A 26283-nucleotide genomic window follows, 5' to 3' on the forward strand; every position below is an offset into this window, starting at 1 on the left:
CTTGAAGAATTAGCTCCAGAGGATCCCTGGGATAGGTGCCAGATTGGGTCAGACAGGAGTCATGTTTACACAGTCTGGGCAAGTCAGCCTTTGCACAAGGCTCCCTGTTGTCAGGCAAATCCCCAACCCATGACAGTAGGAATGTACTCCCATGTTCTCACAGATGCATGCAAGCCCTGAACCAAAGGCAGCTGTGAGCTGCCCTAAATTGCCTTTATTGAGCAAGTGTGACCAAGGTTAGTCCCTTGTCTGCAACTGGGGCCGGTTTGGTGGAGAAGAATGGTCAGAAAGGTAGACTGCCTCATGGTTCCCGTCTTTATCACTGACCAATTTCAAAACCTAAGGACAAGAAGCCCATGGGGCATACCAAGCCAGCAGGTTCTTCTGGGTCCAGGATGACAGTGTCTGGAAGCATCACAGGACAGTTGTCCAATCCAGTGCAGCCATGTGGCCCATGAAGGAACATCCATTAGGGCAAACCTACCCCTTTGGCCAGACCTGGGTGCTAAAGCACAGCCTGAGCACCGGAATTAGTTGCTTCCGATCATGAATCTGCTGATGGAGGCTGAAGCAGCTTTATTTCGAGTCTTCACTGATCTCCACAGAGAGAAAATAGAAGTCTCCAAAGTACCAAGCTTTTCCTGAGACTGCAGCCCCACCAGACCTCAGGCAAGGGGAGGCAGGCAGGAGATGAGTGCATTATCCCGATGATCCACACCAAGGTGGCTCAGTGTTAAAAAAGCCTGGTGTCAGGGACAGAAGAGGAGGAGGATGCAGCCTGGTGTGAGGTTTTCAGAAAAATGACCACTTCTAGCACCAAGATGGGCTTGCATGGGTCTGCACAGCAGCCCCTCATACCGGCCCTTACAGAGAGGAACAAGCTACTTGTCACTTTGGGTCCAGGAGATGTTCTCTAAACCACTGACAGCTGAAAGAATTCAAGTGATTCACCTGAATCCTAGGACAGTTTCTGCCCTCTTAGAGTTCATACCAGAAACCCAGGGATATGCTTTTTGTCAACTAGAACAAAGACCTAAGGTCTCAAGTAAAATAAAGGATTATCTTTCAAAGTAGCAGTATTACCAGACCTCTGACTCATGAATTTATTCACCTGTCCTTGTGGAACTTGAGCAAGGTGCTTGTAACATGTGACCTATCTGTATACTGAAGTGTAACTGGTACATGAGTAAAAAAATCTCTAAAGTTCACCTCTGCAGGTAAGACTCAACAGAAGACTGTGCTAAAACCGAGCAAAACAATCTGTGGTCAGTCTGACCCACCACCACATAGACACCTCTAAGGTCAGAGGGACTTGCTTTGGGATACTTTGAATTTTTAAACACAATCAGCCTACTGCATCCTGTAGATTAATGAACACCAATGCTTTGCTAGAACTGGTGTCCTGGATTAAATAATATCAATAAATAATAGAATACAGCTCTCACCAGGGAAGGATTTTGAGCCAGAGGAAGAAATGGTAGCATTTCAGGCCTCTAACGTCAGATGCTTGGACCTGGTCAGAGGAAAACTTCCCATAGAGTAGCCCCCTTTGTAGAAACTCCTGGTTCAAACCTCAAATAAATTCAGAAACCACTAGCCACAGCTATTAACCTAGCACTCCCTCTTCCCCCAATGCAGCTCACCAAGTAAGTGTTTGCAAGGGCTGCACCTACTCACCAGGAACAAAACTAAGCAACCATTCCCCTATTCCCCGAGCCCTCCGCCACCACCACCCTCTGAAGTCCCTACCTTCGGGCTGACCCCAGACCCTGAGACCCATAGCTTACCGATGAGAGTGACCACCTGAGCAGGCCATCAGCCCTGAGCCCCCTTATGTAATGTGGGCCAACAGCCCTCCTTGAGTATAAGAGAGTTGGGTCCACACAGTCTTGTCATCTGGACTTCGGTGGCTGTGGCCACAGGTAGCGGCCTTCCAGGCCTCAGGGGATATCACCTCTGGCCTCTACTCAGTTTTCCTCTCAACCTGTCTCTCTTCAGCTACATCTAGCTCAGTCAGGACGCAAAAGCAAAGCTTCTGGGTGACTTTGGTGATAGCACCTAAATGAAAATAGAGAATAGAATTTAGCAAACTGACATTTAGCCACAGCCCCAGTCTGAACACCACAAGGCTGATTAAAAGCATGTGGTTCCCTCCCCACCTGTCCCCTGGGTACCCTGTACCAGGCTCACCCCCAGCAAGCCTCACTGTCCTCCATCCCATGCCCCACCAGAGTCTGATGCATGACTCCTTGTCTTGCTATATGGACTGAACTTTCAGGAGGGAGTGTTTTAACCCCAAAATACGAGTCTAAAGTTGGAATTAAAGTGATCATGTCAAGACCAAAAGGGGCGGTCAGGCTTCCAGCATATCACTAGTATGCGGAAGCTGTTAGCCACCACACCCACCTGTGCATGCGTCTTTGTATACACACACACACAAGGCCAGTGTGTGATAGGCAAAGAGAAGCTCACCAAGGACATTCCGAATAAAGAGTGGTCTCCGGGACTCTGGCAGATAAACACCCAGGAAGTAGATGGGGACCCCAGAGAGGGCAATCCCGATGCCAATGAGGGAATTGATGGTGTCACTGAAGAGGGGCACAACCACCAGAAACAAGGAGCATACGCAGAACACGATGGGAAAAAACAGGCTCAGCTGAAATGAAGGGAGGTGAAATATTAGATAAAGCAGGATGGGGGAACAGGAGAATGGGGTATGGGGAAGAAGTCACCTTGGGGAGATGGCCCACCCCTCCTAGCCTAGAGCCACTGACCTTGAGAGGCCGGGGCCGCTCGGGCTCCTTCCAGCGAAGGTAGAGCTGTCCAGCAACAGACAGACCCACAAAGAACCAGTAGCTGAAGCTGAAGTAGTTGATGAGCAGGAAGACATCCTCCACAGTGAGGTAGATGAGTGTCATGGTGCACTGGAGGGGGAGAGGTTGGGGAGAAGTGGGCACTGTCACCACCAAGCCACCCAGGAGACTCACCGTCAAGCAGTCAGCACCAGATCTGCTGACTTAGCTTCACCAGATTACCTCCAGGTCTTTTCAGTGATCCCTTGGCATCAGATAGGTCCATTCTTCGCAATGGCCTTCTCTCCTTCTTCTTTTGGGGGCCCTTCCTGCACTCAATGCCTCCCTTCTTTTTGTAAGCATTTCAATAACAAGCCAGACTCGGTTCCCCTTCTGATGGCAGACAGTGAGGCCCTCCTCACTGCAATGCACCAACCTCAACATGAATCACACTGTGCCCTCTGGAGACTGTTATACGTGGGTCCCAACTACCTGGCATACAAGTGGAGGAAATGTCTCCAGAACTATCTCACTGTCCTGGAGCCTTAGAAATGCAGATTAGCAAAATGGAACCATCCCCCTGGGAAGAAGTATGACAGGATTTGTCCTCTGGAACAAAAGAGTTCTAGAAGACAGGAGTCAGGGACTAGAGTCCTGGGACAAGGTTAGATTTGCTTTAACAGCCAAAGCAGTCTTGAGGGAAAAAAACGGAGCTGGAGGAATCAGACTCCCTGACTTCAGACTATACTACAAAGCTATAGTAATCGAGACAACATGGTACTGGCACAAAAATAGAAATATAGATCAATGGAACAGGATAGAAAGCCCAGAGATAAACCCACGCACCTATGGTCAACTAATCTATGACAAAGGAGGCACGGATATACAATGGAGAAAAGACAGTCTCTTCAATAAGTGGTACTGGGAAAACTGGACAGCTACATGTAAAAGAACGAAATTAGAACACTCCCTAACACCATACACAAAAATAAGCTCAAAACGAATTAGAGACCTAAATGAAAGACCAGACACTATAAAACTCTTAGAAGAAAACACAGGAAAAACACTCTTTGACATAAATCACAGCAAGATCTTTTTTGATCCACCTCCTAGAGTAATGGAAATAAAAACAAAAATAAACAAATGGGACCTAATGAAACTTAAAACCTTTTGCAAAGCAAAGGAAACTACAAACAAGACAAAAAGACAACCCTCAGAATGGGAGAAAATATTTGCAAATGAATCAATGGACAAAGGATTAATCTCCAAAATATATAAACAGCTCTTGCAGCTCAATATTAAAAAAACAAACAACCCAATCCAAAAATGGGCAGAAGACCTAAATAGACATTTCTCCAAAGACATACAGATGGCCAAGAAGCACATGAAAAGATGCTCAATATCACTAATTATTAGAGAAATGCAAATCAAAACTACAATGAGGTATCACCTCACACCAGTTAGAATGGGCATCATCAGAAAATCTACAAGTAACAAATGCTGGAGAGGGTGTGGAGAAAAGGGAACCCTCTTGCACTGTTGGTGGGAATGTCAATTGATACAGCCACTATGGAGAAGAGTATGGAGGTTCCTTAAAAAACTAAAAATAGAATTACCATATGACCCAGGAATCCCACTACTGGGCATATACCCAGAGAAAACCATAATTCAAAAAGACACATGCACCCCAATGTTCACTGCAGCACTATTTATGGAAGCAACCTAAATGTCCATCGACAGATGAATGGATAAAGAAGATATGGTACATATATACAATGGAATATTACTCAGCCATAAAAAGGAATGAAATTGGATCATTTGTAGAGACGTGGATGGATCTAGAGACTGTCATACAGAGTGAAGTAAGTCAGAAAGAGAAAAACAAATATCATATATTAACACATATATGTGGAACCTAGAAAAATGGTACAGATGAACTGGTTTTCAGGGCAGAAACAGAGACACAGATGTAGAGAACAAACGTATGGACCCCAAGGGGGCGAAAGTGGCAGGGGGTGGGGGGGGTGAATTGGGAGATTGGGATTGACATGTATACACTGATGTGGATAAAATGATGACTAATAGGAATCTGTTGTATAAAAAAATAAATAAAATTTAAAAATAAATAAATAAAATAGATTTGCTTTAACTTCAAGAATATGGAGTTCCCCCTACCTGTCTTTTCACCCAAATTATCAACAAAGGATTTAAAGCAAGAAGAGCCCATTCTAGAGAGAGAAAAGAGACCCTATAGTAAGAGGCGAAAAGTGGGGTGGAAGGTGATTAATTTACAAGACACGATGTCAGATTGCCCTAAATTTATAAATTCAGTGCTATCCCAATCAATATATTGAGAGGATATTTTGTTATTTTGATAAAATGATACAAAAGTTCATCAAGACAAATAAACAGGTGAGAATTGCGATGAAAATTCCAGGGGGGAGAGAGGAACCGAAGAAGTACCCTCAGCCCCTCTTCAGTTCTCAAATATTCAGTATAAAGCTAAATAAGGAAGCTTGGTGCTGATGCAAGGATGAGGAGGATGAGTTGAGATGACTGTACATTTAAGGGGCAAATCATGGTACTTGGCACATAAGAAGCACTCTAAAAATTAGCTATTTTTAGATGATAAAAATTTGAAAAATGTGGAAAAGTGGATTATTCAATAAATGATATTTGTACAGCTGGCTAGCCATTTGAGAAAAAAATTAAGTGAATGCCTACCTCACTCCATTCACCAAAATATAAATTCCAGATGAATCCAAAACTTTAAGTAATGAAACCATAAAGGAAAGAACTAAATGACAAGAAAATGAATTATTGTTCAAATCTTGGAGTAAGGCCTTCCTCAGGGTCCCTGTTAGCCTTTACACCTAATAATACCTTAGTGCAAATTAGAAAATGACAGTCCTTCTTCAGGACTCCTTCCATCTGTCAGAATACTTAATAATTTACTGATTTTGTTGAAATAAAACATTTAATGCCATCTACTATATATAAATCTATGATGCCTATGATATGAACAGAGGCCCCTAGGGTAGCTAGTGTACAACTGGCCTGGCTTTTCTAAATATGATTTAAAAAAAAAAAAAAAAAAAGGAGCTAGGAGGAGGAGGAAAAAAGGAAGCCACTGACAGAAAAGATAGATAAATCTTACCAATTCACATTTATATTCTTTTGTAGTATTTGCCTTCCCTAATATAACTATGCTTTACTTTTATATTTTTAAAAAATTGTAAGAAAAAGGAAGAAACGCTGAGAGGCTCAGGAAGTATCCCAAGAAGCTAGTACACTTCCCCCCAAACAGTCTTCTCATAAAGTTGGCAGGAGTACCACACAGATACGTCCAATCCCCACACTCCCCAGCACAGCTTACATTGAACAGTAAAGCAGGGATGGGTGTAAAACGCTCAACGTGGATCATGGAGAGAAGGTCCGGGAGGTGGCCCTCACGGGAGCCCACAAAAAACAACCTGGAAGGACAAAAAAAATGTGTCAGGAGGATCTCTATACTCAGCCATGCAGCCACACCCCTCACTCAGACAAACCAGGCTCAGCTCCAGAAGAAAGCAGGGGTCAGTCTCTCAGGAACCTCCCATGTTCTCTATGCATGACCAACCCAACCTACCCCCCTTTTTCCCACAGATGTCTCCACCATTACCCATGAATGCCCTACCCCACTGTTACCCACTGACACCCCCAGCCCCTCAGCTATGCAACCCACCATCACCCAATGGATACCTCACCCTGCCATCATCCATTGGCACCCCAATCCACTCCACCAGGGTACCCCACTCTGCCACCCCACACATTTCCTACATAACATAATGGCTTTTTGAAGAAGGGCAGCCAGACTTCTGATGGTCTGCCCTCCATATACCTTCCCTGAGCTCCTGGTATATGAAAAGTCAGGGAGAGCCTGGGGCTCAAAGAGACAACCCAAGCTTTCTCTCTGCACCTAATGAGCCCTACTGACTGGGAAACAGAGCAGCAGAGAAATGGAACGCCATCCAGCTAGTCAGCAGCATCACAGAGCACCCAGCACCAGGCTTGGGGGTGGGCTGAGGAACAAAAAGCTTCACAAGAGATGATCACATCTGGACTGGGAAGAAGAGTTGGGGTTTTCCAGAAGGTGAGTGTTGGGTGGAGACACAGCATGGGCAAAGGCAAAAGAGGCTTAGAGGCATAAAAGAGTATAGCCTCTTTGAAGGTGGGTGCTAGGATGCCTGTAGTCCCAGGATAAGGTGTGTGAGGAGAGTGCTGGGAAAAACCTGCTTATGAGGCCATGCTGTGGAGTCTGAACACACACCAAGAACCAGCTGTGGCTCTGAAGTAACACCCTGACCGGATTTGACACAGAGACTCTGGTAACATCACTGAGGCCAACTAATGCAGGGAGAGGCTAAGGTATGGGGGGATGGCCAGACATCTGTGACAAGGGCCCATAAAAGAAGAGGTCTGAATGAGGGTGGACACCCTGGCAGAGGACAAATCTGCTGGTCTTCTGTGTGTGCCCACACGTTTGAGCTGGGAGATGAGGGTGGACTCCAAGGGAAAAAATCAAGAGGCCAAGAGGCTGGGAATTCCCTGGCAGTCCAGTGGTCAGGACTCTGCGCTTTCACTGCTGAGGGCCCAGGTCCGATCCCTGGTTGGGGAACTAAGATCCCACGAGCTGTGTGGTGCATCAGCCCCCACAAAAACAAAAAGAGGCCAAGAGGCCAAGTAAGGAGGAATGACGGACCACAACCTCACAGCTGGAGACAAAGCACACATGGGGCGCATGTGAAGTCTGAGATACTTATGGGCCATCCAGGTGGAGCCACAGGAGTTGATGGTATCATGTGGAAGGGTGTCATAGGGCACGATGTTGAAGTTGGCTCACAAGGCTAATATCTGTACTAAAGTAGAGGAGAAATATGCAGAGGGAATGCTGGAGAGGATGTGAAGGTGAGGCAAAGGTGTCTAGTACAAAGCCGAAGACAGCTGCATGGGTAATAAAGAGAAAGTGAAGAAGGTAACACAGGCAGGAACGGTTGTGCATTATCTTGACATTACTGCAGTTCACTTCATGTGCAGGTCCAGATTCTTACTCTGAGTCCCCTACCCTCACCCTCACCCTCATCCTGTCAATGCCACAAGATAGCTGAGTGAGGTTAGAATATACCTATTACCTAAATATTTTGGGACAACTGACAGAGTCAGTTGGGATGTCCTGGGCCTCAATAAGGGTGAGACTATGGGAAACATCATCTTTGAGTGGGCAACTTATGAACAGCCACATGGGGTGCAACCTTGGCCACACCAGGCTGAGGTGAGGGAAGATGACACCATACTTTTTTTTTTTTTTGGCTGCGCCACACGGCTTGCGGGATCTCAGTTCCCTAATCAGGGACTTAACCTGGGCCACGGCAGTGAAAGCCCAGAATCCTAACCACTAGGCCACCAGGGAACCCCTGACACCATATTCTTTTACAAGGCCTTGATCTCTTTATTACTCTGGTTGCCCTACAGAGGCCCCAAGTACATGGACTGGGGTGTCAAAATTAGTAAGAAGAATGAATAGGACAAAACTATCATGAATTCATTCTCCTATCTGTTCATGTGGCAGATATTTATTGAATGCCTATTACACTCCTGGCCCTGGAGACACCAACATTTATAGGGTGAGTGGAAGAGAAATCAAGAAAGAAGACTTCCTCTTAGATATCAGAGGGTCACAGAAGCCATGGGAATAGTTTCAGAGGAAGAAGGATGGTAAATATCACTTGCTTCAGGGGTCCAGCAGGATAAGGACTAAAAGCAGGCTAAGAAGGAAGTCACTGGCACCCTCGACAAGAACATTTTTAAGGTAGTAGAAGCCTACCTATGGGTAGAAAGATGAATGACAGTCAAGATGCAAACCATTTCCTTTAGAAGTATGTCCAATAAGGAAGAGGGGAGATGAGAAACTGTTTTGTGATTTCTCTAAGTGAAGATGAGAGAAGCTTGTGCACAGCTGCCTCCAAATGAACATCCACCAAGGAGAAGGGCCAAGTGATGAAGTCAAGTGCTGAAGTGGGGACGTGCCGGAACCCTGAGACCAGGTAGCAGAATCAGCCTGAAGAGGCAGAACTGGTCCTCTCTATGAAACAACTGGAAGGACAGTGCTCTTACGGGTAAGTCTCTGTGCAGAGAAAAGAGCTGGAGCCTACCTGTCGGCCGCAGTGTTTTCTGTGATGTGAGGGGCAGACTCATCCTGTACCAGTACCCAGTATACAGCAAGTGCTCAATAATCATTTATTACACGAATGAATCCTGGGCCTGCAGCATAATCTGCAGGAGCCTAGAGTCTGGGCCCCAACAGGATCCCTCCTCCGAGCTACTGTCTTCTTCCCCTCTACCTCTTACCAAACTGTCCTCATCTCACACGGAAACGTAAGCGACCAGCACACAAGTGTTGTACAAAGGCAAGGACGCGCATGCACACGTGCATACACAACAGAGTACTAACCACTATACGATCATGGCCACACATGCATACACACACATACACACCCCGCATGTCCGAGAGAGGGCTAAGGGAAAGAAGGGCTCCGATGGATTCACCTAGAGCCTCAGAGAATTAAATACTGGTCTGTTATCGGTGAAGCAGAAACACAGTACCTTGATGAAGCAAAGATAGATGCGTTGAGGCCCCCAAAGCAGGACAGGGCAACAGCAATGGGAATGGTCCAGCTAAACATGCCAAATGTCTGGTCAGCAAATGTCTGGGGACAGAGCACAGAAGGGGCACTCAGCACAGGACACGTTTCCACAGCCTCCTGCACCTCTCAGGACAAATGTCGTCACTGCTGAGCAGCCTGCCCTCTGGCTCAGACCCACCACCTGGCCCGGCAGAGGTGGAGTGGCAGCAGAAACAAAGATCCAGCCATTCAGTACTATGAGGTGACCAGCAAATGGGGATCCCAACAGACTCACCACGGCCACGGCATCACTGCCAAGGACATCTGAAATGCTCAGCACTGTGTAATAGGCCACATTGGTCAGGATGTAGATGAGTGTCACAATCGGCATAGAAATCCCAATGGCCAGGGGCAAATTTCTGTCAGGACAACAGAAATAGGACTACCTGGAACCAACCTCTCCTTGGGGGTCAAAGTCACCCAGGAATTCCCTGGCCTCTGGATCTTTGAGGCTGACTCCTCTTCCCCACGTAGCCTAAGGGAAGTATGCGCCCCCCACCCCCACCCCCCGGGCTCTTTCTCCTGAGTGGGGGGGGGAGACAGAGAGAGAGAGAGAGAGAGAGAGAGAGAGAGAGAGAGAGAGAGAGAGAGAGAGAGAGAGACCCTTCCCCGTGAAGACGGCTCATGATCAATATTTGATCCTCGCCCCAGTGGTCCCACTGGGTCCCACTGAAGGAGGAGCACTGTCCTCTAGGGACTGGAGGCCAGGCTGGGAACCTGGCTGCCCAGAATAAGCTTCTGGCTCCCCAGGCTTCAGTGTCAGCACCAGAGTGCAAGGTCTTAACATCTCAGCCCCAGCTGGGTTAGCTGCTGCCCACCGAAGGACCTCTCCTCCAGGAAGGACCCTGGGGATCCTTCAGTGTGAATATGAGGCCAGGGAGGCAGGGGTTTCCCACCTTCACTCACTCCCGTCCTCACCCCTAATCCCTCACAGCTGGAGAAGGGGGAACAGGAAGAAGAAGGGATGAGAGACAGAGGGAGGAGGGAAGGAAAGAGGGCAAGCGTGCCCACTAACAGCAGGAGTTCCAGCCAAGTTGGGGAGGGTGAGATCCCACCTTTACCTTTCTGGGTTTTTGATTTCTTCTGTTACAAAATTAAGGGTGTCCCAACCTGAGTAAGAGAAGAGGGCAGAGTAGAGGGCGAGAGAGAGGTCTCCCAAGTCCCAGGAGGAACCCTTAAAGGCATCCTGAAAGTGCTCAGAGTGTCCTGTGGGGGCAAAGGCGGCGGGGGTGGGGGGCGTGCAGAGAGGAGAAAGAGGAAGAAGGAGGAGGACAGGAGAGATGGCAGGTGTAAGGAGAAGAGGAAGGAGGGGGAGAGGCAGCAAGAAAGCGGAAGGGGGGAGGCAAGAAAAGGAGGAGGAGCGTCAAGGAAAGAAGGGAAAAGCAAGAGGGCAGGGAGAAGAAAACAGAAAACAAACAATTTAATACCAAAAGGACCACCCCCACCAGCTCCCCGCACCCCACCCACTCCCTCTGAAGAGTTCATTTTCCTTTAGTAGAACTAGACAATCTCAGAAAAACAAAGGCATTCCTGGCTGCCTTCTGACGTGATAACACCTTTTCCAAAGCCCTAGTGAATTTCCATTTCCTGCAGGAGACCACACGGTAGGCCACAGTTCTTCTTATTTTTAGAAAGAACCCTGTTTCACATAAAGGAGTCATTTTTCATTAACGATTAGATCTTCCTGTGGAACTACCTCTCATGGCCCAGACAGTTCCACAACTTGGTCAAATGGGTTTCTCAGTCTCATGGAGAGAACTCTGTTGCTCTACTCGCAGTGGCTATGGTTGTGTGTGGCAGGAAATCACAGGCTCTGAAGGAACTGGGGTCTTATTTCTCACTGGGTCTGGGGTAGGCCTGGGCCACCTCCACCTTTGGAGAGGCAGCCTAAACATCTGTCATCCTCCTTGGAGGCCTCCAGACACTGCAGACTTGCAAGCCAAGGGAACAGCACCCAGCTGTCCAGGAGACAGACCTTCTAGACACATTGGAGGTTTTTAATAAGACCCAGACTTCTAAGGAAGCCTGCCGTCACCCACTGCAGAAAGCCTAGACCCATCCCCCAATGTGGCAAAAAGGGCTGGGTGTGCAACAAAGAGGAGGGAAAGTAGAGACTCCTGAACCCCAGGGGTGCCACTCATCATACACAGTAGTTGTTCCCTAGGGCACAGATCCTGGAGGGAGAATTACTCAACTACCCAATTTGACCCCAAGATGTTTCAGAGACTCTAGGAACATCCAGGTGGCTGGCTGTATTAACTTGGCACACAGGCACAAAGGTACTGGACCAGCTGCCTAAGATTCACCCAGGGTACTTCTTAAAAACACACCTTTTTCTTTTTTTGTTTTGTCTTGTTTTTTGGCTGCGCCACGCGGCTTGTGGAATATTAGTTCCCTGACCAGGGATTGAACCTGGGCCCTCGGCAGTGAAAGCCAGAATCCTAACCACTAGGCCACCAGGGAATTCCCCAAAACACATCTTTTTGAACACCAAGCCAACCAGAGTTTGATCCAATAGGTCTGAGATTGGAGTCTCAGCTCCTCAGAGGATTGTAAACACAGCCAAGTTTAGAGACAGATGACCCAGAGAACTGTGTTGTCTAATGACTGAGACATCCTTGGCCAAGGGCACCTCAGGACTTCTCTAAGGGATCAGGGAATATTGGGAGGCCTGTTACCCTCCCTGTCAGCCTACTCTGATCTGGGAATGAAAAGCTGTCTAAAGCCAACAGGCAGGAAAGTCAGTGCCAACTTCACAATATTTTAATATTTTGCTGAGAGCTGACTTTGGGAGGAAATGCTAAATAAGAGCAAGTCCAGATGAAAAGTAAAGGCTGCAAAATAACCACTCATTTCCAGACCCCATCTCCCTGCCACCCACACACTTCCCACCCCTCTCAAGGAGGGACAAGCCCTCCTCCCCACTGATTGGCGGTCACAGACCAAAAGCAGGAGCCAGAGCAGGGCTCACTCTATCTCCACTGATTACTTTTATGACCCAATTACAACCCAAGTTTCAAAAGCTCCTAGGCCTTCGGCTGGCTTCTTGCAATGCTCCCCACCACCACAGAGGGAAAGTAGCCCTGAGGGAGGGGCTAACTCATGTCCACTAGACCAAACCAGCCTCGCCCAAGAGGCCCGAGAACAGACTTCCTGTTCTCACTGACACAGTCTAGCGGGTATACAGAAAGAGCTGAGCAGTAAAGCTAACGGAGTCCCCACATCCTCCTCAGGGAATCCAGGGGAACTCCCGGAGTCACCCACCCCCCTTCCGACCTGGGGCCCTTCTTACCCTGGCACAGTTTAACAAGGCCCATGACAATGATGGCAATGAGTGCCAGGACCTTGGCGTAAGTGAATGTGTCCTGCACACGTGTGCCCCACTTGACATAGGCACAGTTCACAAACGTCAGCAGACCTAGGAAGAAAACCACAAAGTCAGTGGCAGGCTTGAGCTGAGGGCACCGATGCCCAACCTCTCTTTACAAAGCGCATCATTTCTATCCTGTCTGCCTAAGGCAAAGGGGCTGATGGACGGGTCAGAACCAGGAGAACAGGCAAATGGGGGACATCCCCTATCTGCCCCAGCTGAGAGGAAAACATCCCATCACTGTTGACAAGTAATGATACAAAGGCATGCACTACCACATATTCATGCATTCTGACAGCCCGAAACATTTTTGGAAATTCTCCCCAGGCCCAGGAATGGTGAACTTCACCCATTCTTCCCCACTCAGATTCCCAAAGTTTCAAACCACCTGGGGCACAAGACCTCTCCATGGCCACATTAGAGAATAGGGACAAGAGAGGCCCAACAACAAGTAAGGTCAATTTAAATGCAGGTGGCAGGTCACCTAGCAGTTAGGGAGAAAATGTTTTGCATGTAATTATTTTTTAAAAAGGCTGTCATGTGCCTGACAATTTCACATACATTCTCTCAATTAATTCTCACAACCACGAAACAGACATTCCTATTCTCATTTTACAGATGAGAAAACAGGTTGACAGAGGCTAACTACCATTCCCAAGCTTACATAGACCCCCCTGACTCCCCCACCCCCATTCCTATCCAAACCTCCCAGTTCTCAGATAGGCCCATGGAAAAGTGGGCTCTCGTCAGCACTGCTGGCTTTACGTTCCAGTTCCAGCTCCTCACGTACCTCAGTGATACCTGGGTCCTGTGTTAGAGGTCCCACCACCTTACCCCTGCTAAATAGGGACTGCTCTGATCCTTGGAGAGGACATGAGAACAGGCTCCACAGTGACACCTCTAAGTACTGCCCCTAGCCTCCAAAAATAGAACTTTTACGAGAACCTCAAATGTTATTACAAAATTTGGGGGCTCATCCTCCAGTCCACGTCTACCTACTTCTACATGTTGCACTCTCTCCTTCAGCCAGACTCTCTCCTTACTGATGCCGGATATACACGTAAGAGAAATGTCCTCCCCTCCTCCTCCTGCCATAGGCAATAGCAACTCCCACTTTCAAGGTCTAGCTCAGTCCCCACTTCCTCTGTAAAACCTTTTGCTAAAATATATCAGCCAGCTCCTCCCTGAGCTCTCTCTCCCTGAACCCTACAACATTCTCACTTCACACACAGCTTAGTACCTTGTGCTGTGGTCATATGGACATATGTCTCAAGAAGGTTCCTCTCTCTCCCTCAGGCATCTGGGTGGTACTTCCCCAAGGAGATCACAAATTCTTAGGGGGAAACAAAAGCATACTGTTTTCTTAAGCTTACTGCCAAGCAAAGATGGGAACTGATCAACCCTGGTTGGAATCAAGATGGTGATGACTTTCGTTTAACTGCCAATCCCCTGGAGCAAGGCAGTTTTCAGAAAGTTGGACATTCCTCCACTCAAATGGAGAGGAGGGCCTAGGGCCAGCCTGTGGATATAAACGTGAGTGGCTGAACAGCCTCCATGGCACTTTAAGAGCTTCCATTCAGTACTTTGGCAAATGACATGGGTGCTTACTAGTCAGTCATATAGGGTGCGTGGGGGCAGGGGGGTGGGGGAGAAACGAGGCAGTGGGGAGTAAATAATGGCCAAGGGGGAAGGGAGAAGACCAAAGGAATGCACACTGCTGGCAGGTCTTCCCGGGGACCTGCCCTGCTAATCAGAGTCCACTGTGTGAAGCTAAGCCTAGATCAGCTAACATGAGGATTACCTAATAAATAGCCACCAGTAATCCACAGGCCTCTGTGCAATACAGTAAGCATATTTTGAAGTACCTGCCAGGCCCCTTCTTGGGAATTGCTCCCCCTTCCCTATCACGGCTGATAGAGTCCAACAACGGACCCAAGCTGAGCCTATTTGATTATCTCTCCCAAGAATATGGAGTCAGGATACCAAGAGACTGAACCTATCTAACAGCAGCGGAGTCAGGAGCCACAGCAAGTCAAAATCACATATGAGCCCCTGTAATAGAGGAAGAAAAGCCACAAGAAAGCAGAGGAAGGAAGCAGGACTACAAAAATGAGCAGAAGTGAGAGCAGCTTGTAAGAAGCTGTGCAGCTTGTGAGAAAAAGATTGATGAAGGAGAAAAACAAATACTGTATGCTAACACATATATATGGAACCTAAAAAAAAAAGGTTCTGAAGAACCTAGGGGCAGGACAGGAATAAAGACAAAGACGTAGAGAATGGACTTGAAGACCCGGGGAGGGGGAAGGGTAAGCTGGGACGAAGTGAGAGAGTGGCATGGACATATATACGCTACCAAATGTAAAATAGCTAGCTAGTGGGAAGCAGCCGCATAGCACAGAAACTAACACACCATTGTACAGCAATTATGCTCCAATAAAGATGTTAAAAAAAAAAAGGTTGATGAGGAAAGACACAGAAATATACAGAAGACAGAGGCAGAGGCAAGACAGACAAGAGACAAAGACAAGGAGGCAGAGACAGAGATGGAGACAAGAAGAGCGACAGAAACAGAAAGATGGACATACACATGGAGAAAGAGGCTGTCTCACAATGTCCTGGCTGTGCTTGCTGTGCTTCTGGTTTGTAGCACTGAAATGTGGCTACAAAATGGGGAGAGAAGCTGACACACTCCTCAGCCCACTGACAGGCACTCCCTCCTCTGGGTTCTGCTCCTTTTCCTTCCCTCCATCCTGCTACAAACTGCCCCCATGGCTTGGGCCTCTCTGCACACAGTGGGAATTCAATGAGTGAAGGCAGCACCTCAATGGAAGCCCCTGCAGAGCCCCTTCTCAAAGACCGGATGGAAGGATACACAAAAGCCTGGTCACAGCAGCTGCTTCAGGGAGGAAGACTAAAGCTCTGAGAGGGAAGAGACTTTTCCACTGTATACCATTTTATATACTTTGACTTACTTACCATGCACATACACTTCTTTCTCAATAAAAGTACTTAATTAAAAACACTATGTAGGGGCCTCCCTGGTGGCGCAGTGGTTGAGAGTCCGCCTGCCGATGCAGGGGATACGGGTTCGTGCCCCGGTCCGGGAGGATCCCATATGCTGCAGAGCTGGGCCCGTGAGCCATGGCCGCTGAGCCTGCGCGTCCGGAGCCTGTGCTCCGCAACGGGAGAGGCCACAACAGTGAGAGGCCCGTGTACCGCAAAAAAAAAAAAAAAAAAAAAAAAAAAAAAAAAAAAAAAAAAACACTATGTAGGACTTCCCTGGTGGTGCAGTGGTTAAGAATCTGCCTGCTAATGTAGAAGACACGGGTTCAAGCCCTGTCCGGGAAGATCCCACATGCCGTGAGCAACTAAGCCCGTGAGCCACAACTACTGAGCCTGCACTCTAGAGCCCATGAGCCACAACTACCAAAGCCCACGTGCCTAGAGCCCATGCTCCACAACAGACAAGCCACCGCAATAAGAAGCCCGCGCACCACAATGAAGAGTAGCCCCCACTCGCCGCAACTAGAGAAAAGCCCACGCGTGCGTAGCAACGAAGACCCAACACAGCCAAAAGTAAATTAAAAAACAAAAACAAAAAAAAACCCCACTGTGTAGGACCTCCCTGGTGGTGCAGTGGTTAGGAATCTGCCTGCCAGTGCAAGGGACATGGGTTCGAGCCCTGGTCCAGGAAGATCCCACATGCCGCCGAGCAACTAAGCCCGTGGACCACAACTACTGAGCCTGTGCTCTAGAGCCCACGAGCCACAACTACTGAAGTCCATGCGCCTAGAGCCTGTGCTCTGCAGCAAGAGAAGCCACCGCAATGAGAAGCCCGCGCACCACAACGAAGAGTAGCCCCCGCTGGCCGCAACTAGAGAAAAGCCCACGCGCAGCAACAAAGACCCAACGCAGCCAAAAATAAATAAATAAATAAAATAAATTTATAAAACAACAACAACAACACTATGTAGCCAGGGAGCAGGACCAGGAGTACAGTAAGCTGAGTAAGGAGCCCAGGGCGCAAAATTTAAGTAGGCACTCACTGTCGGGGGACAACCTGGCAAACCTGAGAGTGAGTGCATCCTTAAATGCTGGCCCCAGGAGCCCTGCTTGCTTCACTGGACCCTCAGCCCTGCCAGAGAACAGAGAGCTCCGAGAACAGTCTACCAAGCAGAAGCCAACTCCCTCGAATGTTTTCCTGATTCTAATTAAGAAACAAAATTTCACCATCTGATCCCCCACCTCCCCACCCCACCCCCCACCCGCCTCCCAGAACTCCCGTTCCCATCTAGCAGCAAGGACTGCACCAGAGCTCAAATACAAGACAGCCAGGCTGAGCCTGGAGGCCAGGCGCTCAGACTCAACTACCACAATTAAAACATCCACGGGCTTCCCTGGTGGCGCAGTGGTTGAGAGTCCGCCTGCCGATGCAGGGGACACGGGTTCGTGCCCCGGTCCGGGAAGATCCCACATGCCGCGGAGCGGCTGGGCCCGTGAGCCATGGCCGCTGAGCCTGCGCGTCCGGAGCCTGTGCTCCGCAGCGGGAGAGGCCACAGCAGTGAGAGGCCCGCGTACCGCAAAAAAAAAAAAAAAAAAAAACATCCACGCCTTCCCTCTTCCTCTGATCTCATTTCCTTGCTGCAAGCCTGCACCAATGAGTGTGGGACCCATGTGAGGGTCTTCCAGGCTCTCTAGGGGCTTGTTGCTGAGAAATACTCAAATAGCAGATCCAGATGCAATCCCTAAGCAGAAACAAATCCCCAAAGTCTCTCTGTGGCAAAGATGGCTACATATCTTCTAATATCTGTTCTTCCATCTTTCCTTAGTAATAGAAATTTTAGCTGGAGTCCGGCTGCCCAAAATAATGATGACATTTCCCAGCCTCTTTTGCAGGCAGGTATGGCCAAATAACTAAGTTCTTAACCCAGGGATATAAGCAAAGTGTCGCATAAGTAAGACCTTATAGGAGTATCTTTGAAGGGTGAGAGCTGCCTTTCTTTGTCCTTCCTGTCAGCTACAACGCAGACATGACTAGAGCTTGAGTAGCCATCCTGGACCACCAGCCAGAAGTCACATGCTGAGGATGGCAGAGCAGTAAAACAGAAGGAAGGAACCTGAAGAATTATGAAGTCATCCTACTAGCCCCACGCTGCCTACTTTTAACATGTGAGAGAAATAAATTTCAACATACTTGAGCCATGCTCCTTTTGGTTTTCAGTTGTTTGAAACCCAGACTAATCCTGAGTAATACATGTGCCCACAGACAAAACTGCACCTCTCATACTCTCCTTCTGATGAGGAGATGGCCTGGTGTCTGAAGCTGTAGTTCCAGTTATGCTGACTGTCGCAGCTCCCTTCTCCTACAAGCACTGGGAGGAAAAGGAACCTTCCAATTCCTCCCACAAGCAGGCCTTCAAGGACAGAGGAGTGCAACCCTTAACAACAATGACAAAGTGGGAAAAGAAAAAGAAGGGGAAAAAAACATTTACAAGTCTCTTAGGAGAGAAATGTTCTACAACAGTCTAGGAGAGGTAAACCCTTCCAAATGGAGATCCTGGAATCAGAAGCTACCTCTTGGCATGTGTATGAATACACAATGTACATGTCTTTTTTAAAAGCCTCATTTTTAATTACACAAGTATACATATTTAGTCTTATGATCAAAACATTCAAACTATATATAGGGTTAGAATCCAGGGTTTTTGAGCAACTGTGGTCAAGACCAGTCCTCCTCAGGCCTGCCACTGTCAGAACATAAAAGCTGTCTATCCATAGCAACTGACCAAAATAGGGGAGAGTATCCTTCCTACTCGGAGCCCTGCCCAGGCATGAGTCCAAGACAGCAAGAGGCAATAGGAAGCCATTCAGGCATCACACAGTGTTTCCTCACTGCAGTCTCACCCTTGACAGTATCCCTTTCCTTCTTCCTTCCCCTCCTCCTCCCTTCCCTGTCAGCCTTACCAAACAAACCCTCAGGGACAATGGAGTCTCAGCTGTGAGCAGACCTCTGCTGATGCCACTGTGTCAGTGCTGAACTGACTTCCATGTCAGTTCATGGCAAATACTCTCCAATGATGTATTTGAGGTTACACAACAGACAGGATCCCACAACGATAAATGCACCAAGACCTAAGCCAGAAACGCACACTTCTGCAGACAAATCAAGTACTCCTACAATGCTGGGCACCTGGGCTACTGAGAATACTGCTGGTCACCTGGTCAGAGAAAGGACCTATGGACCTCAGAAGTGCCATTTTCCCCTACAGTCCCATAAGTGAATAAGAGCCCCTAAGCATACGGAGTTCAGCAGGCAGCCTGAGGCCCCACCCACCACAGAAGAGTCCAAGATCCCAGAATACACAACAGCAGAACGACAGTTTCTCAATCTCAGCACAATTGACATTTTGGGCCAGATAAGTCTGTCATGTGGGGCTGTCTTGTGCATTATAGTTGTTCAGCAGCACTCCTGACCTGTACCCACTGGATGCCAGCAACACCCCTTCCTAGCAGATGCGACAACCAAAAATGTCTCCAAACCTTGCCAAATGTCTCCTGGGGGTGGAAACTCATCTCCAGTTGAGAACCACTGTTCTGACATAATGAGTACCTAAGATAATCTGAAATCCAAAAAAAAAAAAAAAAAAAAAAAGCTGCTTGGATGTATCTCCCTGCCATGTATAACCTGGGACTGGAGTGAAGGGCTGCTGGAAGCCAGGATCTGAAATAGCAATGCCTTCAGGGCCCGAGAAGGTAATATAAATGAGCAAAGGCAAGAATGCCTGGACATAAAACAAGAGGGAGTGGGGGACTGCAGTGAATGGGAGAATATATGCTCCATTTAAAGGAGTAACCACTACTCAAATGCAGCTGATTGTGTGAGGCTGGAATATGGGGCCAAGTGTGCCAGAACTTTTGATTTTTCAAGAGAAAGGGCAAGTCCTGATTTTTAAATGTTGGCAAGTAATTCAAAATTATTTAGAACACTGTGCAGTATATATCTGTGGGCCAAGGGTGGCCCGTGGGCCAACAGCTTGCAGCTCTGCCCTAGAGTTAGTTATATGGAGACTGCCTATAGGCCCTTTCTTCTAGGATGGAACTTTAATTGTCTAGCTTAGCATGGATATAACTTCTTTAAGCAGTCTCCCAACTAACCTGGACCCCTCTCATGTCTCAGTTTCAAGACTAACGTAATTCTCCTACCCAAGCCTCACCGAGCATTCAGTGCAGATCTTTGTTTTTTCCCCTAATTATGACATAGTTGGTTTCTTCCAATTTAGGTCTCTTGAGACCAGGCTGCTCTCAGTGCCACCTCTGTCCAAGGAGGCTCCCTCCAGCACACCCCAGCTTAGCTGGATGATACATCAGCCTGATTCTACACCCTAATTTCCAAGAAGAGGAGTAAACTGAGCCCTAAAACCTAGTCTGTTAGGATGGGACAAGGTTTTAATGACTTGGCACCACCTCTGACAAGTTTCCCGCCCTCAGGCCTGCTTTATGGAAATGCCTTGGTTTCTGGAATAGGGGTTTTTGGTAATGCATATACTGAGTAGTCTGCGTAAAAGTACATTTGAATGAAAGAAGTTATATGATACCATAACTTTGCAGTTCTAAGAGGTGAGGTCTCTCCTCCAATCAAAAGATCAGTTCCTAGTGTGGGGATGGGCTTCCTAAGAAAAAAACAATGGGAAAAATCATAAAAGAAAAAAGATTTAACAAAAATCTTCTTTATGTGAAAAATTATGTACAGAGGTGCCCTTTGATTTGGTTATTCTTGGAATTCATACTAAGGCCATCAAGGGACCAATGCACAGGCACTCACAGGTGCTCAGAAAAGAGTACAAATTCACGAAACCTTCTAGAAAGCAACTGGGTAAAACACGAAGAAAATTAAAACAGTTTAATTCTTTAGACACAGGGATTTCTCTTTTATAATTTTATCCTAATAAAATATGAAGAAACTCTGAAAATGATTTCTACACAGCAGCATTATTTTTAATAATGATATTATAGGGCATTTACTGTATGCCAGGCAGAGAGAAGTATTGTACTTTATTTGTATTGATTCACTTATTCCTCACAACAATCTTTTCAGATAGGTACTATCAATGAAATGAAAAAAAAATGTTGCCTGCCATATCAGTAAACAAAGAATGTTGCAGCCATCAAGCCATCACAAAACAGCTGCTCCACGGAGAGCCCTAAGGGAACTCAGGATAGAAACAGATGCCTGCCATCTAGCAGTCAGCCACCCACTAACTGCAGCCACCCCCGACAGTGCACCCTGAAGAGACTTAGGTTGAGAAACCACAGGATACTGGCCCCAGATAGCTGAGCTACATATCAAAGGAATGATTTCAATGAGCCCTGACTTTTGCACTTTTCCATACATAGAAAAGCGCTAAATTCCTTAACGAGATATCTGGTTTTCTTTAATTAACAGTAATCTTTTGGGACTTTCCTGGCGGTCCAGTGGGTAAGACTCCAAGCTTCCACTGCAGGGGGCATGGGTTCGTTTTTTTTTCCAGCAGCGGAAAAAAACAAAAACAAACAAAAAACAGTAATCTTTTTATGTTCTGATTACCTGGTCTTTGTTGCAAAAACTCCTATATATCCCGGCCCCTCCCTTACCTCTTTGCAGCAGTGTCTGAGAGCTATCTGAGATGCTGTGCCCCAGTCTTAAGTCCTCAGTTTTGTCGGCTGAATAAAACATAATTCTCAACTTTTAGGTTGTGCATGTTTTTTTCAGTTCACAGTACAATCAATATTCCCATTTTACAAAATGAGAAAATTAAGGCACCAGTAAACTATCTCCTCCAAGGTCAATAGCTACTCAATGGTAAAGCTGGAATCAAACCCAGTCTGGCATGGGAGCCTATGATCTTCCCCCTCCCCCCACCCACTGGCCATGCCGAGAGGCATATGGGATCCTAGTTCCCCAACCAGGGATTGAACCCACACCCCCTGCAGTGGAAGCTCAGAGTCTTAACCACTGGACCGCCAGGGAAGTCCTTTTTTTTTGTAATCTTAACCACTAGGACACCAGGGAACTCCCAAGGGAGGCTATGATCTTAACCACTATATTACACTGACTGGAAACTACTTGTGTGTCCCAAACCATGTTTTCTAAGAACATTTGGTGAAAGGGGTTAAATATTAAATTTTTTAAAATGCAGTATACAAACCACAAAGAGTATGATCTCAAGGGTACTTTTTTTAAATGATGGATAAGCAGAAAAAAAAAATAGCGGAAGGTATTTCACACAAATAGTAACAACAGTTCTCTGGGAGGTAAAATCATGGGTGATTTTAACTGTCTTTTTTCTTTTTTGCATTTTTCTAATTCTCTGTAGGGTCTATGCATCACCTTTTAATAAAAAATAAGATATATATATATATATATATATATATATATTTATTACTTTAAAAAATGTTTCTTTTGGGACTTCCCTGGTGGACCAGTGGTTAAGAATCCTCCTGCCAATGCAGGAGACACAGCTTCAAGCTCTGGTCCAGGAAGATCCCACATGCCACAGAGCAACTAAGCCCATGCACCACAACTACTGAGCCTGCGTTCTAGAGCCCACAAGCCACAACTACTGAAGCCCGCGCACCTGGAGCCCATGCTCCGCAACAAGAGAAGCCACGACAATGAAAAGCCCACATGCCACAACGAAGACCCAAAGCAGCCAAAAATAAATAAAATAAATAAATTTATTAAAAAAATGTTTCTTTTGAAGAACATTTCACAAAAAGGGGGGAAATCCATGATATACTAAGTTTAAAAAGCAGAATATCAAGTTATATGCAAAATATGATTCCAATTCTATAACAGAAAGAAATGAAGACGTAACTGAACTATTAAAAGTACCCATACGTCGGGCTTCCCTGGTGGCACAAGGGTTAAGAACATGCCTGCCAATGCAGGGGACACAGGTTCGAGCCCTGGTCCAGGAAGATCCCACACACCGCGAGCAACTAAGCCCATGCGCCACAACTACTGAGCCTGTGCTCTAGAGCCTGCAAGCCACAACTACCGAAGCCCGTGTGCCTACAAACCCGGGCTCACAACAAAGAGAAGCCACCGCAATAAGAAGACTGCGCACCACAATGAAGAGTAGCCTCTCCACCCCCGTCTCCGCAACTAGGCAAAAGCCCAGAGAAAAGCCCACGCATAACAACGAAGACCCAACGCAGCCAAAAATAAATAAATAAATTTATTTATTTATTTATTTTAAAAAAGTACTCCTGGGCTTCCCTGGTGGTGCAGTGGTTAAGAATCCGCCTGTCAATGCGGGGGACACGGGTTCGAGCCCTGGCCCGGGCAGATCCCACATGCCGCGGAGCAACTAAGCCCGTGCACCACCACTACCGAAGCCTGCGCGCCGTGCTCCGCAATAAGAGAAGCCACTGCAATGAGAAGCCCATGCACTGCAACGAAGACCCAACGCAGCGAAAAATAAAAATAAATAAAATAGGGGCTTCCCTGGTGGCGCAGTGGTTGAGAGTCCGCCTGCCAATGCAGGGCACACGGGTTCGAGTCCTGGTCTGGGAAGATCCCACATGCCACGGAGCAGCTGGCCCCGTGAGCCACAATTACTGAGCCTGCGCGTCTGGAGCCTGTGCTCCGCAACAAGAGAGGCCGCGATAGTGAGAGGCCCGCGCACCGCGATGAGGAGTGGCCCCCACTTGCCACAGCTAGAGAAAGCCCTCGCACAGAAACGAAGACCCAACACAGCCATAAATAAATAAAAATAAATAAATAAATAATAATTTTAAAAATAAATAAATAAATAAATAAATAAATAAGATAAATTTATTTTTAAAAAAAAGTACTCCTGTCTGGGGACTTCCCTGACAGTCCAGCGGTTAAGACTCTGCGCTCCCAATGCAGGGGGCACAGGTTAGGCGCTGCATGATGCGGCCAAAATAAATAAATAAATATTTAAAAAAAATAAAAGTACTCATGTCTTGGTGGTAGATTATAGGTGATTTAAGGCTAATTTAATTTTCTCCTGAACAAACATGTTTTATAATCAGAAACTTATTCCCTTTTTTAGAGAGCTCAGTCAGGCTAGAGTCCCCCTGGTGAAACCCTATCAGATATACAGCTGGGTTCCCACTTTCTCTCCTCCCAGGGGTATCTGTGGAAGAGTTCCCTTTTAACATCTGTCTTTAATAAATTCCTTAAAGTCAGGAGTCACAGCATACTGTACAATCCTTTACGGCTAAGTCCAAGGTACTGTCAGTCTATTTTTAACACTGTGGATAAACTACACATACTGCCAAAGCTTTTGCAAGCAAAGATATGGAAAGAACAGAGTATAACTAAGTGCCTCTGGCAGCACAGTGCTAAGGAATACAGGGAATTCTGGGCCACTTCTCAGCTAAAACACTAGCTTTACTAGACTAAGTTCACAATAATCTTCTCTCCCTTCCAGTGTTTTCGCACAGAATTCCTCCTTACAACCTCATAAGAAAAAAAGGAAAATAAAGAGAGATCCACTGGGATCTCAGGTTCTGCCCTCAGAAACCCAAATACAGGGTAGAAGCCACCTTCCTCACTGGCTGCAGACAGAGCTTGTTTACAAAGTCAGCATAAAGAAATCTGAAACACCAGTGGGAAACAGCCATTTTGGTGTGGTGCCTGCTGCTTAGATCGGCCTGTGAAGAGTGGCAGTGGCAGGAAGGAGTGGTCCTCCTGCGAGCCTTGGGACCCCCACAGTCTAGAGAAGCCCATTTCCTCATTGATGGCTTTAAACTGGTCTAAGATTAAAAGCTGGGAAGCAAAATAACTTTTTTTTTTTTTTTTTGGAGCAGCAGAATAAACGCTTCAGCACTGAGGGTTTTTCCTGGGTTAAGTTACAACTAGCGATGTTGACACCAATCAAAACAAGACAAATATAAGACATGCACCAACCTGTCACATAGACTGGGGAACAGAACTCAGGGACACCCAAGAAGGAAAGTGAGGCACGAAAAGCCACAAACAGATTCAGACTCTCCCCATCCCCATCCTTTACCCTTACTTATCTCAGGAACAAATGACTTTGGTGAAATTGCTTCTTCAAAAAGGTAAGATGCCTCTCTTCCCCACAGAAAAAGAAAAGCAAATTATGCTGTTCAAATATAAATTACCATTAGCATTATAAAAATAACCCACAGCCCCACGCATACTCCCCCGCTAAGCCCTCAGACTTACACATGCAGGCTGCAGCGAGGAGACGGCAGGCCAGGTACGGGGGCTCGCAGGTGGGAAAGGAGGGCTGGATGATGTAGTTGGCAAAGGTGATAGCGATAATGGCCTGACTGGTGGGCTCAACAATTAGCAGGGAGGCCCAGAGGCGGATAAAGGCAATGAAGCCCCCAAAGGCCTCTAGAATATAAGCGTAGCTGGCCCCAGACTTGGTGATGGTGGTCCCCAGTTCTGCATAGCAAAGGGCACCCACAACGGAGAAAAGCCCACCAATGGCCCATATGATCAGCGACAACCCATAGGAGGCAGTGTAGACCAGCACGCCCTTGGGTGAGACAAAGATTCCTGAGCCGATCATGTTGCCCACCACCAGGCTGACCCCATTCAGCAGAGAGATCTCCTTCTTTAGCTGCATAGTTTCTGTGGACCGCTGAGGTAGCATGCTGACATCTTCTTCCTCCCTGGGCCGGCTGGCCTCAGGAATGAGATGGTATGTGCGTGTGGGGCTCTCCAGCTCCCTGGCTTCCATGGCAAATAGTTCCTTCACACCTGTGTTTACTATGGCCTGGCAAAGAATATAAGTATGTCAGTCTAGCGTAGTGGCTGATAAGGCTCTAGTTCAGACCTGCAAGGCAGGCAGATTTCCCTGCCTACCTCTTGTGTAGGGACAGCATGACTCATACACAGACCTAAATAAATGAGCCTGTCTGAGTTCCCACCACAGGATACAGAGAAATGGAGGCAGGCTGACCTCCACTGCTCCCAGGAAAGACACCAACAGGGCTCAGACATGACACGAGGGTGACTTCTAACAAGAGGCTTGATGCCCAGGGTAGGCTGGCATTATGTTTATCCATAGCATGGATTCTCCCTGAGGTGTAGGTTTTGCTCTGTTCTTACCAACTTAAAACCTACAAACTTGCCAGAGTCCCAGCACTAGGTTCACAGCACTAGCCAGCCTGATGGGCCTCTCAGTTTCCATACTGACTCACCTCCACCCAAACATAAACAGGGACTTCTGCAGTGTCCAGCCACATGTGGAGAGGTCTGTAGCTACTCTCAGGCCAGCAAAGAACATGAACAGGTGGTGGGAAGGGCTAGGAAGATGCTAAGACAAGGGCATATCGCTATTGCAGAGACTAGACCAAGGAGAGAACATCCATGAAAATACACAGCCTTGTGTCGCTATGTCCATTAACACCC

General features: G+C 47.1%; 1 protein-coding gene across 1 annotated transcript; it reads right to left on the reverse strand.

The window, feature by feature from the left end:
- Positions 1 to 1963: 1963 nt before the first annotated feature.
- On the reverse strand, positions 1964 to 25642 carry SLC7A6 (solute carrier family 7 member 6; the record flags this gene model as incomplete). The annotated part of the gene is made up of 9 exons (XM_079723503.1): positions 25087 to 25642; positions 12807 to 12932; positions 10576 to 10720; positions 9750 to 9873; positions 9435 to 9538; positions 6169 to 6265; positions 2775 to 2924; positions 2473 to 2656; positions 1964 to 2058 (listed from the first exon to the last, which is right to left on the reverse strand). The coding sequence occupies exons 1-9, from the start codon at positions 25607 to 25609 to the stop codon at positions 1964 to 1966; spliced, it is 1548 nt and encodes a 515-aa protein (XP_079579629.1). The 5' UTR covers positions 25610 to 25642.
- Between the last annotated feature and the right edge of the window lie 641 nt (positions 25643 to 26283).

The sequence above is a fragment of the Hyperoodon ampullatus genome, assembly GCF_949752795.1.
Source record: "Hyperoodon ampullatus genome assembly, chromosome: 18".
NCBI lineage: Eukaryota > Metazoa > Chordata > Mammalia > Artiodactyla > Ziphiidae > Hyperoodon > Hyperoodon ampullatus.